A 15166-nucleotide genomic window follows, 5' to 3' on the forward strand; every position below is an offset into this window, starting at 1 on the left:
TATACAGTATTTTTTTTTTAATGCTTATTTATTTTTGAGAGAGAGAGAAAGAGGGAGAGAGAGAGTGTGAGCAGGGGAAGGGATGGAGAAAGACAGAGACACAAAACTCAAAGCAGGCTCCAGGCTCTGAACTGTCAGCACAGAGCCCGACGCAGGGCTTGAACTCATGAACTGCGAGATCATGACCTGAGCCAAAGTCGGATGCTCAGCCGACTGAGCCACCCAGGAGTCCCAGTATATGCAGGATTACTTACAAATTCAGTTTCTCAGTGCACAAATCCTTGTAGCTTACCCTAGACTAGGCACTGATCTAGGTGTATTAGCAAATTCACAGACTTTGGATTCTACCACACAGACTAGACAATGTGGGGGCCACGGGTAGGCCTGCCCCAAAATGTGCCACTGTGGAATATTGATTATTATAAGTGAAAGTTTCTTTGAAAAAAATGCTTATTTACTTGGAAAGAGAGAGAGAGAGAGAGAGAGTGCACACAAGCAGGGGGGAAGGGCAGAGAGAGGGAGACAGAGAATCTCAAGCAGGCTCCAGGCTCATCTTGGAGCCCCACACGGGGCTCGAACTCATGAACCATAAGATCATGACCTGAGTCGAAACCGAGATTTGGATGCTCAACTGACTGAACCACCCAGGCGCCCCTATAAATAAAAGTTTCTTAAGTGCCAGAAGACACTCTTAAGTGCCAGAAGACAGACCCCCTCTGTCCCCTTGAAAGCAGGAAATAACTCTCCCTATGAAAGGTACCCTCCCTGTACCATGAAGGAAAGAGACATCCTTTTCACCAGAGATGGGCAATTCAGAGCAGAGGAGGCTGAATAAACAACCTTGTTACTCTTTACTAATTTACTCCACCAGCCCAAATTCTGTTTAGAATTCCCTACTAACCGAAGCTCCCAAAGTTAACTTTTCTTTGTCCTGTCAATTCCTCACAGATGTATTGTCTTTTTGTCTAGAAAATGTAAAAACTGCATGCCTCAGTCATTTCCTTAGATCTCAATTTCATTATTGGTCCTCCATGAGCATGTAGTAAAACAAATAAAAATTAAAATCTCTGGGTTTTTTTCTATTAATTGGTCTCACATCCATTTAATTCTTAGTCCAGCTGAAAGATCCTGAAGGACAGAGACTTTTTCCTTCCCTTCATACATGTAAATAAATAATAAATGAATGAATTCTATTGCATGTTAGAGGTGATTCTTGTTTTGGAAACAAGAGAAATGTTAACAAGGTAAGAGTAAGCAGGAGCCCCAGGTGTGGATGGGGTGGTTTCGATGTTATCAGGGTGATCATGGAAGGCCTTGTTGAGCTGATGACTTTTGCCACATATAAATAGATTCTCTATAAATTTATCAAACACCAGAAGCTGCAGGAGGCAGGGAATATGCCTCATTGTTCGTGGTACATGGTAGGAACACAGTATTTGTGGAATGAATAAATGAACCTGAATGCATTTATTAACGTTCTGGTTTGGGACTATAAATTGTTGTATAAATTTGAGTAGGAATTGTGACCCCCTCAAGGAGGCAGGTTTGTTTTTTTTTTTTTTTTTTTTAATTTCTTTTTTTAACATTTTTATTTATTTTTGAGACAGGGAGAGACAGAGCATGAACAGGGGAGGATCAGAGAGAGGGAGACACAGAATCCGAAACAGGCTCCAGGCTCTGAGCCGTCAGCACAGAGCCTGACGCGGGGCTCGAACTCACGAACTGTGAGATCATGACCTGAGCCGAAGTCGGCTGCTTAACCGACTGAGCCACGCAGGCGCCCCCCCTTTTTTTTTTAAATGGGGGAATCATTGTTATGTTTGAAGAATGGAGATGGTTAATGGTTGAAGTGATATCAAGTGGCTTTTGTTTTCATTTGATTTTTCCTACTGAGCGTATTCCTGTGTTATTAAAAAGTCCTTGCGGGGCGCCTGGGTGGCTCAGTCAGTTGAGCCTCTGACTTTGGCTCAAGTCATGATCTTGTGAGCCCTGCGTTGGGCTGCTTCAGATTCTGCTTCAGATTCTGTGTCTTCCTCTCTCTCTGCCTCTCCCCAGCTCGCGCTCTGTCTGTCTCTCTCTTTCTCTCTCTCTCAAAAATAAAAAGTCTTCAGGACATCTGGATGGCTCAGTTGGTTAAGCATCTAATTTTGCTCAGGTCATGATCTCACGGTTCATGGGTTCGAGCCCCGCGTTGGGCTCTGTGATGACAGCTCAGAGCCTGGAGCCGGCTTCAGATTCTGTCTCTCCCTCTCTCTCTGCCCCTTTCCTGTTCTAGCTCTGCCTCTCTCTCTCTCTCTCTCTCTCTCTCTCTGTCCCTCCCCCGCTCATGCTCTGTCTCTCTCTCTCTCTCTCTCAAAAATAAGTAAACATTAAAAAAATTTTTTTAATAAATAAAATAAAAAGTCTTCGTGTGCATTCCATGTATTAGTGGTATAGCAGTTCACCACATGCATAAACCACGATCTATTAAACTGGCCTTCCCATGTTTTCCAGTTGTTTCCCTCCAGCCACATTGCCCACCTGTCCTTTCCTCTGTTTCATCTCTAGGATCACAGAAATGGTTCACCTATGCAGCTTTCAATTCTTGTTATTTTTTATTAATCTTTGCTGTCTTTCTATACCAAACATAAGCCAGTAAATAAATTAGATGATGGTCATCATTTATTTCTGAGGCAGTGTGTGTTGGAGTTGGGATTTAGTTGAGGTATAAGAAAAAGCAGGGTCAGAAGCAGGAAGTCCCAAGTCCTGCAGTGACTCTGCCCCCATTATCCCTGGCTTTGCTCTAGCTCCTTCCTTTATCTTTGTATTTGCTCTGGCCCCCGAAGAGGAAAACAAATTTAAAATGAGGGGCGCCTGGCCGGCTCAGTGGGTAGAGTGTGTGGCTTATGATCGGGGGGGTTGTGAGTCTGTGCCCCGTGTTGGGTGTAGAGATTGCTTAAAAATAAAATGTTAAAAAATAAAAAAAATAAAAGGAAAAAATAAAACCACCACCAGATTATTAACACTACAAAAGTCATTCTACATTTTTAAAAAATTTATTGTTTAATGGCTATTCATTTTTGAGAGACAGCATGGAGGGGGAAGGGCAGAGAGAGAGAGACAAAGGATCCAAAGCAGACACAGAGCCCAATATGGGGCTTGAACTCACAAACCGTGAGATCATGACCTGAGCCAAAGTCAGGTGCTTAACAACTGAGCCACCCAGGGGCCCCTGCAAAAGCCATTCTAAAAGACACTTGATGGTTTCTATAATGGGCACATGAAGACTTTGGACAGCTGATTGAACAAGTGCTCCGTGGCCCATTTTCATGCTTCCACATGGAACCCAGGTGAGGCAGCCCAGGTGAAGAGTGTTAATCCAAAACTGCACAGGTACATGACCAGGGGCAGCCCGGCTGGGTGTGGTGAATACTGTGTCTACACATCAGACAGATGGTGTCAAGGGGTTGCTCTCTTCCTTAAAAACAAAACAAAACAAAACACACACAAAAAAGTAGTGACATAAGTACATTTTCAGGTTTAAAAAAAATCCTGATGCCTTTTCCATACCAGAATCCTTTTAGGATGTTGGGAGATATAAGCAGTGTGCAGTCCCCTGTGGGGGATGCCCAGTGGTCCATACAGAGCGTTTCTCTTAAAATGACCCCCTTAGAGATTTTACTGGTGCAAACTTTGCTGTAGAATGCTCTCTATACTGACCATTCAAAAAGGGAGACAAAGGAGGCGCCTGGCTGGCTTAGTGAGTAGAGCATGTGACTCTTGATCTTGGGGTTGTAAGTGAGCTCCCACACGTAGAGATTACTTTAAAAAAATGAAAAAAAAAAAGAGAGAGAGAGACAGAGGGATGAATAGAGCACTACTCTGTATGATACTAATCAGGGTGGATATGCAACATTATACATTTGTCTAAATGCATAGTATTTTACAACATCAACAGTGAGCCCTAATGGAAACTCTGGTCTTTGGGTGACAGTGATGTGTCAACATAGGTTCATTGATTTGTAACAAACTTACCACTCAGGTGGGGAATATTGATAATAGAGGAAGCCATCTATGCATATGTAGGGGATGGGGGAGAGGAAAAATAACTTCCTCTCAATTTTCCCGTGAACCTAAAACTGCTCTAAAGATAAAGTCTACTTTAAAAAAGATATATAAAAAAAATAAATAAAGCAAAATGGATGAACCTTGAATACATTGTGTTAAGTGACATAAGCTGGTCACAAAAGACAAATTCTGTATATTCAGATGTGGAAATATTGGGGTTTGGCAGAAACGGTCAAGAAAGAGTTCTTGAGAGGTCTTCGGTTTATTAAAAGCACAGGGATAGGACTCATGGGCAGAAAGAGCTGCACTGGGGTTGTGAGGAAGGACTGATTATATACTTACAAGTTGGGAGAGGGTTAGGGATAGCGTAAGTCTCTAAAGAATCTTGGAAGAAATGTTTCCAGGACCTTGAGGGGGCTAGCTGTTGTTAGGAAAAGGTCATTTGTTACTGTCTAATGAAACCTCAGTCATGAGACCATTCATATGTATATCAGTGGTCCATACGCTTGGAGAATGGTTGCTAACATATATCTTGGAGGGATTTGAGATAAAGGAAGTTTCCAAAGGAATTTGTATATGTTAAAAGAAACTTACAAGAATCTGGAGGTCAGGATAATGTTAAGCTAAGATTGCCTTTTGCCCTTAACAAAGTGTCAACATCCAGACTGCTGAGTTCCTAGAGCAAGGTCATTCTGCCTGTCTCAAGGACTTGGAAAGTTGTAAGGAAATTTAATTTTTTTCTTTTGCCTTTGTTTCCCACACCGTGTTCCCCTTATGAGAGGTACTCAGAGCAGCCACATGCATAGAAACAGAAAGAACGGTGATTTATGGGGGCTGGGGGAAAGGGGAGTGGGGACTTACTGATTGATGGATAGTCAGAGTTTCAGTTGGGGAAGACGAAAAAGTCTGGAAATGGACAGTGGTGACGATTGTGCAACACTTAATGTACTAATGCCACTGAGCTGTACCCTTAAAAATGGTTAAAATGGTAACTTTTCTGTTATGTATGTTTTATCACAAATTTTTAAAATGCAGTGAAGTAGGGAGAGGGAATAAACTGAGGTCGTAAAGTAAGCAGGGTGAGTAACTTTTCCCACCTTTTGGGGTCAGAATGAAGAGTGTTATAGGATTTTGACTTTTTGTTTGAGTCCCTTGTCCTGTCCCTCATTTCCTCCAGGAGTAATAACAGAAAAGGATCTTCAGCTCCAACTACAGAAAAGGGCAACAGAAATACTCTTCCCTCATTCCCAACAGGTTTCTTTTCTGTTCAGTTCTCTTCTCCTTCCCCTCTTTTTTTTAAAAGTGTGTTTATTTATTTTGAGAGAGAGAGAGAGAGCGTCTGAGTGGGGGAGAGAGAGAGGAAGAGAGAGAGAGAATCCCAAGCAGGCTCTGTCAGCGTGTAGCTTGACTCGGGGTTTGAACTCATGAGCTGTGAAATCATGACCTGAGCCGAAATCAAGAGTCAGATGCTCAACTGCCTGAGTCACCCAGGCGCCCCTTTTCTCCTTCCCCTCTAAATGGGATGGCCAACCCGACTGGAAATGGCGGCACATTCACATATGTACAGTAAGGGCTCAAGAAATAACACCTGTGAAACTGACATTTGCAAAATACATCTTTCATAAAGAAGCTGCTTTTAACCTCAGTGAGAGCCTACTAAGAGGGGAGGGGCCCTCCTGAAATGCAGGAATCCCCTGGGCTGTCTTTATACATCTGCACTGCAAGATAGGCAAGGGTGACAGAGGGATATTTTGAGATTAAATTACATTTCCCCAGTGGTTTTTTTCTTTTCCCGTTCTCTCATTCAAGCAGGGAGCAGAGTGTATTCCTCGCTGAAGGAGGGAATTATGCGGCAGAATACTGTAAAGCAGTCGTTAGAAGGAGAGCTGGTGGCCAGCAAGCTGAATCAGGCCTGGAGGGAATCTAGGCGGGACCCCTTAACAATATTGACCTGTACAGTGCGTTCTGAAATTTAAATTCGGAGACGTTTAAAAATTGGAAGACATCACATCAACATCTGGGTTTTTGGTTTTTCCTTATAAATGGGAAGACAGCTCCATCAGCTTTGCCCATTTGGCAACAACAGTTGGACCTGAGCTGCAGCTGTCGTGTGGAGAGTGGGGTATTAATTCGGATAACATGAGCCACCGGAACAAAAAGCCCCTCGGATTTCAGTGGCACGACACAAAAGAAGAGATACTTTCTCGATTGTGAATAACAAGCCCGGAGTCGGTGATACAGAGACTGGATGGAGATCCTTCCTTTCTGTGTCTCCACCATCTCCGGGGACCGCAGAGTCTCTGATTTCAGCCTGTGGAGTGGGGAAAAGAAGTGCAGAAACACACCATTTCCCCACCCCGGAAAGGGACATCCTCGGTTCCATTCCACTGATGGGACCCAGGCACGCGATCTGCCTGGATGCAAGGAGAGCTGGGAAATGAGGAGACTGGCTGGGCCGCCACTTCCTGGCGACGACTCTGTTCCAGGGAAGGAAAGCAGGAACGCGTGGTGGGCCCGTGCAACTCCTGCACAAACGGGTGCACGTTCCAACTCACCACAATTTCACTACCACCTTTCTATTCCCAAGTGGCCCAGGATACACTGGAATTTGTGGTGCAGAATTAAGGTATTTGTGCCCAGCGTGTGAGGAAGAAACAGAAAGAAGTGGATTCTCTCTAGAATGAAAAAGAGATTCCCTTGGGCTGGGAGGAAGAGAGACAGAGAGAGAGAGAGAGAGCCAGAGGTCAGCAGCACCTGCCTGGGCAGAGGCTCTGTGTGCCTCAGTTCCCTGTAATATCATCTCAGAAACTGGAAAGCCCTAGAAGGAATGACCTCGTGGCCTGTCTCGGCCGATAGGATGATCGCCACCTCCAGCCCACCCGAATTTCCTGTGTTCCTTGTGGGACATAGACGTGGTTTCATTGACTGAAGCAGCCATATAAACCTGAATAGTGGAGACAACTCAGCCAAATTTGGGGGGATGGAGACCAAATGGCTGGGTGCTCCCCTCTCCATCCCACACCGCAGGGCCGTGTAAATCCCTGTGGTTAGGGACTCCAGGAAGGAGGAAGGCCAGCTCCCCCACTCCTTCAGTGGATTGGCTGCTCAGGGTCTATAGCTAAGTCTTTATATAAAATAATGGATGCGTGACTATTCTTGCACATCTTAGTTTATGGACTGAGATTCACACCTTTTTACTCAGTTTTTCAATTTCTTAAATGAGGGTGCTGTGGAAGGCAGTGACCTTGTTCATTTGAGCTTTTTCTAGAAATTTTGCCCTCCAACTCACAAATCCAAAGCAGGACCTCCACCCCCAGCCCCATCCCACCCACGTACCACAAAAAACAAACAAAAGCCAAAAAAACCCAGTCATCTTACAAGCCTTTTCAAATGGGGCGGTAGGTCCCCCTGTGGGTGGTGTTACAGGAAGCCCCGGTGTGTATTCCTGGAGCACTAATTTTGCTCAAAGATTTGGTAACATATTTTTTATATTCAAAGAAACTAGGTTAAATTATGGAGTAGAAAGCAGACTTCGCAGTTCAAAAAATAATGAAATTCCAGAATCCAAAGAAATATCTTTCTTGTGGGGAAGGGGGGGCCTCCCTGTTTCAGAGCACCATGCGGGTCTCCACGGGAGTTCTCTTGAGAAGGATGCGTCTGTGGAAAAGTTTGAGCAGCGCTGGCCTGGCGCCCGGCTTGGCTTGGGCTGCAGACTGACTCTGGGCCTCTCCCTAGGCTTGCACTGACTCCCTAGTGGTTTCGCATTGCCGTTAATATCTCCTCACGTTTCTAAACCCACAGCTTGTCAGCACCGGTGCAACCTGAGAGCGAATGCCAGGTCGTACTCGCTCTTTTCACAAAAGGAAATGGAGAATCAGCAACTTGAAAGGACTTGCCTGGGGGGGGGGGGGGGCATCCAGATTTCCCAGGCCAGTGCTCCTCCTCGAGTGCTTGGCCGCTCCATCCTTTCATTCTGCAGGAACTCCTGGTCCATCTATCCATGCAGGGAATCTCATTCCCCCTCCCCCCGCACTCCCCCTCCCGTCCGTCCACCCTTCACCCTGTAGTTCCATTCTTGAGAGCCCTGCCTCTCCAATGCGGCATCCGGGGCTGGTGGGGGGCGCTTAGAAAAGTTTCGTGAATTGGTAACCGCTGGTTCTGAAGCATGCATCAGAGCCCAGACCAGGGGCGGGTGAAGTGGTTGGACTGGGGAAGGATTTGCTCCACGTCTCCCAGTGCGACCAAGAGAGAGGGGCTGCGGTTGGAGGGGGGAAACGGTCCGGATCCAGGCCGCAGAAGCACGAACCCACGTTGGCAGGGGCAGCCCTTTCCCGCCGCCCACGATCCTAGGGCGGGCACTCTGCCGAGCTGGGCGGCTGGTGCAATCTCCCGCGCGCCTTGCACTGATCAGAAAGAGAGGAGCTGAGGCAGTAGACGAGAGGAGGAGCAACTGCTCCTGGGCCTTGGCTGAGGCGCATGACCAATGGGGATGCGAGCCCCGTAGCGCGAACCAATTAGCGCAGGGCCTGCGACAGCGCGGGCCAATGGGGGCGCCGACTGGGCGCTGGGAGGAGGCAGAAGGTCTGAGCCAGCAGTAGACTTGCGCTGCCCACGCGGTCAGTTCTCTCGTTTTCCCTCGCCTCCTGTGCGGCCGCATCATGAGCGCCCGGAGGCAGGTGGTCAACTTCGGGCCCGGGCCTGCCAAGCTGCCGCGCTCGGTAAGTCCCCACGAGCGCGAGCCGAGAGTGCGGTGCGGGCGGGAGCGCGCGCGGTTCGCAGTGTATCTCCGAGGCGGGGCGCTCGGATCCCCTCTCCCGGCTCGGAGTCTTCCGAGCGTTCTGCAACAGAGTGCATGCCCAGTTCAGGATCCCTCGCAAGTGGGCTTCTGGAAGAATGCATCTGGGGGAAAGGAAACTCGGCGACTTGCTTCTACAGCTGCCCCTGGCGCCGACTGCCCTGGGCGCGGCGTGCACGACTCGGCTCGCCCGTGCGGCGCACCTGCAGACTCCGGTGCTGTGCCTTCTCCTGGGCTGGGCCCCGGGCGCGGCGGGAAGGCAAGAGCTCTCATCTCTGCGTTCGCCTTGCCCGGCCGGCATTGAGAGCCAGGCAGTGCCGAGTGGATCTGTGAAGGGATACTTTGAATGAATGGTGAATGAGGATCGCGTTAACTGGAGGGGATGGCAAACTGGAGTCCCGCGCATGACCCCTCCTCGTAGGGAGTGTTTGGTTTAGCCGGCAATTGGGAACGTTGCTTTTCAGAAATGTAAATCTGAAAGCCTTCAGTCCACCCTTTCCTTGTTCCCCTAGAGAAGCTGCCCCCCCCCCCCCCCCCCGCCACCTTTATTTCAGCTCTGTTCCACGCGTAGGTTTTGTTTTTTTTTTTTTTTTTTTTTTTAAACTGGCTTGTTTCCTAAAAGCATTCGAGTATTCAAATTCTGTTAGGCTTTGGGCTGCTTGCCCAGTTAGCTTCACTTTGTTTTGGAGGAAATGGGATGATTGAATTCTCCCTGGGGCCACAACCAGACTTTTCAAGTCCTAGTGGAACTGACTCCCTGCCTTCCTAGGCACCATGCCAGCTTCCAGCTCCTCCCCCAACACCCATTCCTCCTTTCCCCATCACCCCTCCCCCACTCCCCAGTTTTGAAGAAGGCAGTTTGTGATTTGCCTTGAATGACAAACTGCTATCGCTGCTGTTATATTTTTATTTTTCTAACCAGAATGACTGATAATATGTTGTTGCAACATGAGGCATAGCCAAATGCTTTACAATTATCTATTGTTGAACAGAGTAGAAATCTCCCCGGGATAGAGCCTCCTCTGTGTTGTACGAACAGAGAATCTTACAATTTTAGAAGGGAAAGGATTTCTTGCATTTCTAGGGGCAGGGCTCGCGGTAGCTGAGAGAACAGGGCTTGTTTTTTCTCACCTATTACAGTCGGTTTTAGGCGAGATTCCTTCCCTGTCAGAGCTGTGCAAACGTTTCTTGTACCTGCCTCACCTTTGTCCCTTCTCTGTTTTGGAATCTTCTATTTGTTCCTTGTGCAATTTCTTTCTTTCTTTCTTTTTTTTTTTTTTAAGTAATCTCTCCCCACCCCCATGGGGCTCGAACTCAGGCCCCCTGAGATCAAGAGTCCCATGCTCTACCCATTGAGCCACCCAGGCACCCCTCCTTGTGCAGTTTCTTTATGCATTTTTTAAAATGGCAGTTGTGATCATCAGTAACGTAATTATTGTTTCCCTGGGAAGATTTTTGCCCTCAGATGCCCTCTCTGGGTGGGGGAGGGGGTGGGCGGAAGGAAGTGGGCAGATGTTGCTTTTTATGAGTTTTGATTTGATTGAATTGTTAGGATTAGAGAAGGTTTTCAAACTTTACTGTTGACTGTGACCACAATGAAAAATATATTTTACAAAATGACAAAATATATGCATATAATTATAATGAAAGCCTTATATTAAGGTCTTATGAAATATTTGGCCTAAATAACTACAACATACATAGTTTTGTATTCTATTCCACTCTAGTCTATTTCATTTAAAAAACTAGTTGTGAGGAGCACCTGGGTGGTTCAGTCCGTTAAGTGTCTGACTCTTGATAGCCGCTTAGGTCATGATCTCACGGTTCGTGGGTTCAAGCCCCGTGTTGGGCTCTGTGCTGACAGCACAGAGTCTGCTTGGGATTCTCTCTCTCCCTTTCTCTTTGGCCTTCCCCCGCTCGCTGTCTCTCAAAATAAATAAATAAACTTTAAAAAAGTTAGTTGTGACCCACAAAAGCAATTGTACTCTGCAGCTAAAGAAACTCCACTGGAGTAGAGGGGCATGATTTTTGGGGTAGAAGTCTTTTAAAACTCTTTGTAATGATTTGGGTTATAACCTCATTTTAGGGGATACTGTCTGTAAGAGAAATCCAGTCTTTTTTGTTGTTGTTTGTCCAAGATTTTATTTAAATTCAAGTTAGTTAACATTTAGTGTAGTATTGGTTTCAGGAGTAGAATTTAGTCATTCATCATTTACATATAACGCCCAGTGCTCATCGCAAGTGCCCTCCTTAATGCCCCTCACCCATTTAGCCCATCCCCCACGTAGCTCCCTTCCAGCAACCCTCAGTTTGTTCTCCATATTTAAGAGTCTCTTATGGTTTGCCTCCCTCTCTGTTTTTATCTTGTTTTATTTTTATTTCTCTTCTCCGGTGTTCATCTATTTTGTGAGAAATCCAGTCTTAAACAGGAGTTCAAAGATGGATTCACTAAAGTTTATTTGTTCAGCCAGTGCTAATAAGCATCTGGTAGTTTACAGAATAGTGACAAATCCTTTTTTCTAATGCTAGCTTTTATGATTTCTTTCTTTTCTTTTTTGAAAGTAATCTCTATACCCAAAGTGGGGCTTGAACTCACGACCTAAAAATCAAGAGTGTCATGCTCGCTGACCAAGCTGCCAGGTGTCCCAACAATGACAAATTATTGACCCCCCCCCCCCCCCCCCCCCGCCCCCGCCCTTGCCAAAGGAACCTTTTGTTTAATTCTTTATTGTTAAAATGTTGTTTTTTTCAGGGGCATCAGGGTGGCTCAGTCCTTGAGCATCGGACTCGTGATTTCAGCTCAGGCCATCATTTCACGTTGGTGGGATGGAGCCTGGCATCAGACTCTGCTCTGAATGTGGAGATTGCTTAAGATTCTGTCTCCTGCTGCCCCTCACTCTTGCTTGTGCGCGTGCGCACTCTCTCTCTCAAAAAGTTTGTTTTTTTTTTTTTTTTAGACAAAGTACACTCCAGTTTAGATTGTTTTATGACCGTCCTGTTTTAGCCTCTGTCTTTCGAGGAAACCTCTGATGCCTCTACAGAGGGCTTATCTCACCTGTTTAATGTATGTTTTCAGGGCATTTTTTCCCTTTCTTTGTACTTCATGACAGTTTGCACAGACACAAAGGTAGAGAGGGAATAATACAGTGAAATCCATGGACCCATCTCTGAGGATTTTGAATTCTGTGGACGTTTTGCCAGTCTTGCTTGTTTCAGTACTCCCTCCTCCAGCACGCTCTTACTCCCCACCGGCTCTGGGATGATTTTAAAGCCCATTCCAGGGGCGCCTGCGTCGTTCAGTCAGTAGAGCGTCTGACTTCAGCTCAGGTCGTGATCTCATGGTTCTTGGTTGGATCTGAGCCCCACGTTGGGCTCTGTGCTGACAACTCAGAGCCTGGAGCCTGCTTTGGATTCTGTGTCTCCCTGTCTCTCTGCCCCTACCCTTTGCTTGTGCTCTGTATCTCTCTCTCTCTCAAAAATAAATAAACATTAAACAAAATTTAATAAAAAAAAATAATAATGCCAATTCCAGGAACGCCTGGGTGGCTCAGTCAGTAGAATGTCTGACTTCGGCTCAGGTCATGATTTCATGGTTCTAGGCTCCGAGCCCCATATCGGGCTCTGCGCTGACAGCTCAGAGCCTGGAGCCTGCTTCGGATTCTGTGTCTCCTTGTCTCTCTGCCCCCACCATTCGCTTGCTCTCTGTATCTCTCTCTCTCTCTCAAAAATAATTAAACATTAAAAAAAATTAATAAACAATAAAGCCAATTCCAGATATCATGTCATTTCACACTTTAACATTCATCTCTGATAGGATTTTATCTTCCTTCTTTAAGAAAAATAAATAAAGGATTGGTGTTTTTTTGTTTTTTTTCAGTGTGTAGTTACTTGCATTTTACTTACTTTGGAGGAACAAAACATCAATGGGGCTCCCCCCAAGCCAGCTGTGTTTTGTAAGGTTTGGTGAGCCGTGCCCCATTTCCTGACTCTTTGGGATTGGTGGTAAATTGGGTCTCCCCTGCCCAGTTGTCCCTGTAAGGTAGAATGTGGTTAAGGGACTGCAGTAATCTTAGTAGAGGGGTCAAAGGGCTGGCCAGTTGCATAGCCCTCAGAGCCTTGGCTGATATTACTCATCTGCACATTGGGGATAGGAATATCCCCCTCATGGCTCTGTCGGTATGTCATTACCTCCCCTGCCCATTGATCTTTCACAACAGGTGTTTCTTTCTTTTTTGTTTTTTTTAAATGTTCATTTATTTTGAGAGAGAGCACGTGCTCCTAAGCAGGCTTCTCGGAGCCCGACAGGGGACCGGATCTCAGGAACCGGTGAGATTCGGACCTGAGCCCAAATCAAGAGTCCAGCGCTTAACCAACAGCCACCCAGGAGCCCCTTCATTCACAGCAGGCTCTTCCTAATTCCCGCACACCCACCCTGTTCCATTTGAGCACCTTAGACTAAAAAGATGGAAAATTGAGTTATCAGTTTAATTTCAGCCTCACCGACTTTTTTTGTTTTTCCTCGAACCCAGAACTTTATGCATTTTGTTGTGTTTCTGCATTCAGAGTGAGAAATGTGATAGTGGAGGGGATATTTTCTAGCGCGTCCGTTTTTTCCCAAAGGTCTTATCTTGACAGCTGAGGGTTGTCATCAGAAAAATTCTTTATTTGAACTTTATTTTTTGAATCCAGGTGAATTTTTATACCTAAATAAATTCATGCTTTTGGAAAAGCTGTATTTTTTTTTTGAGTTTATTTTTATTTATTTTGAGAGAGAGAGTATAGAGAGCGAGTGGGAGAGGGGCAGAGAGGAAGATAGAATCCCAAGCAGGCTCCATGCCATTAGTGTGGAACCCGACGCAGGGCTCGAGCTCATGAACCATGAGATCTTGACCTGAGCTGAAAACAAGAGTCTGATGCACAACTGACTGAGCCACCCAGGTGCCCCAGAAAAGCTGTATTTTAACATCAATCGCATCACATAATTTCACACTTAACTTGTGTGTCAATTGCATTAGCAGGGCTCTGTGGGCTGGGTGGGAGGAAGGGGATTGGCCGTGGGCACGACAGAAGCTTCCGGACCTCACAGGCCCTGTGGGTGGACTCCCTCTCTTTGATGTCCAGAGGGAGTGCTCTGCACAGAATATCCAAATCATTTTATTTTCTCTTTTTTTTTCCTAGGTATTGTTAGAGATACAAAAGGAATTATTAGACTACAAAGGAATTGGGATTAGTGTTCTTGGTAAGATTTACTTTTTGATTCTGAATATCCAGGTTCCAAAGGAAACTGATTAAATGCATCAAGCCTCGAATTTTTTCCCCTCAGTCTTCCTTTAGGCCTTTGTAGATCTATTTTTAAGTTTTAGTAATTTTGGTCGCATGATTGATGGAAGCAGTTTTGAAATCAGTACCCATGCTGGTGAGGGGTTCTTGCCTCTCCGCTTACCCTTTCATGGTTGGTTTTTGCTGTCGATAGCATCGGAGATCACATGCCTCACCATGCTCTGAACCTTTATAGTATTGCCTCACATTCATTGTACAGCCTGGTCTATACTTACAAATGAACTCAGTAAATGTTTAAAGGTCTACAAGCCTTTGCTCAAGATCTTGCGCGTTAATAATTTCATTAAGTTTCTCTTACATTATTGAGGAAGAGAACCTTGGAATTTAAAAATTTCCTCTTGAAAATTTAATGTCCTTTTTCTTGTTAGGTAATTCCAAAGGCCACATAGTATTAAGAGATCATAGGGTTAACTGCATGCTTGTTGCTATTAAATTTTCTTCCTGTGGGTTTGGGACGAATACTTGGGTTTCTGTGAAATGAGAGCCGCAGTGCGGAAATTTGTGCTGCTGTTCTCGGGGGTAGCCTTTGTGCATGGGTTCGTGTTTGTGAGAAATCACAGGGACGGAAGGATGAATTAGTAAATGGCTCATTCAGTGAGTATGCGACTTGAAAAATCATTCCGCTGTGGCTGTAAGGTTCAAATGTTTGCAATTGGAAAATCAGTTTGGATTTTTCCCCTAAACTAAGTGAGCCTTGGCCCACAATTTGCAAAATCACTGCAATTTCCCGTTATTATTTTATTTGCAAATTGTGCACTTGCTTCTAAAGTTTCTTCTGTTCATTTGGTTTTGAACTGGAACTGCGTTTTCTTGTTTTTCTTTCCTTCCACAGAAATGAGCCACAGGTCATCAGATTTTGCCAAGATTATTAACAACACAGAGAATCTTGTGCGGGAATTGTTGTAAGTTCAAAATTTTAAAGACCAAATTCGTTACTTTTGTTTGATAATCCACATACCTGGGTGTCTGTTATAGTATTTACTC

The 15166-nt window shown here is 45.5% G+C and overlaps 1 protein-coding gene across 1 annotated transcript in view; it reads left to right on the top strand.

The window, feature by feature from the left end:
- The first annotated feature begins 8635 nt into the window (after positions 1–8635).
- Positions 8636–15166, top strand: part of LOC109275359 (phosphoserine aminotransferase) — a 33003-nt gene continuing 26472 nt past the window's right edge. The window contains exons 1-3 of the mRNA XM_019463543.2: positions 8636–8765; positions 14021–14081; positions 15015–15084. Coding sequence (XP_019319088.1) covers positions 8706–8765; positions 14021–14081; positions 15015–15084 — 191 coding nt within the window. The 5' untranslated portion in view covers positions 8636–8705. The remainder of the gene's footprint in view (positions 8766–14020; positions 14082–15014; positions 15085–15166) is intronic.

The sequence above is a fragment of the Panthera pardus genome, unplaced genomic scaffold (genome assembly GCF_024362965.1).
Source record: "Panthera pardus isolate Hobbes unplaced genomic scaffold, ASM2436296v1 HiC_scaffold_20, whole genome shotgun sequence".
Classification (NCBI taxonomy): Eukaryota; Metazoa; Chordata; class Mammalia; order Carnivora; family Felidae; genus Panthera; species Panthera pardus.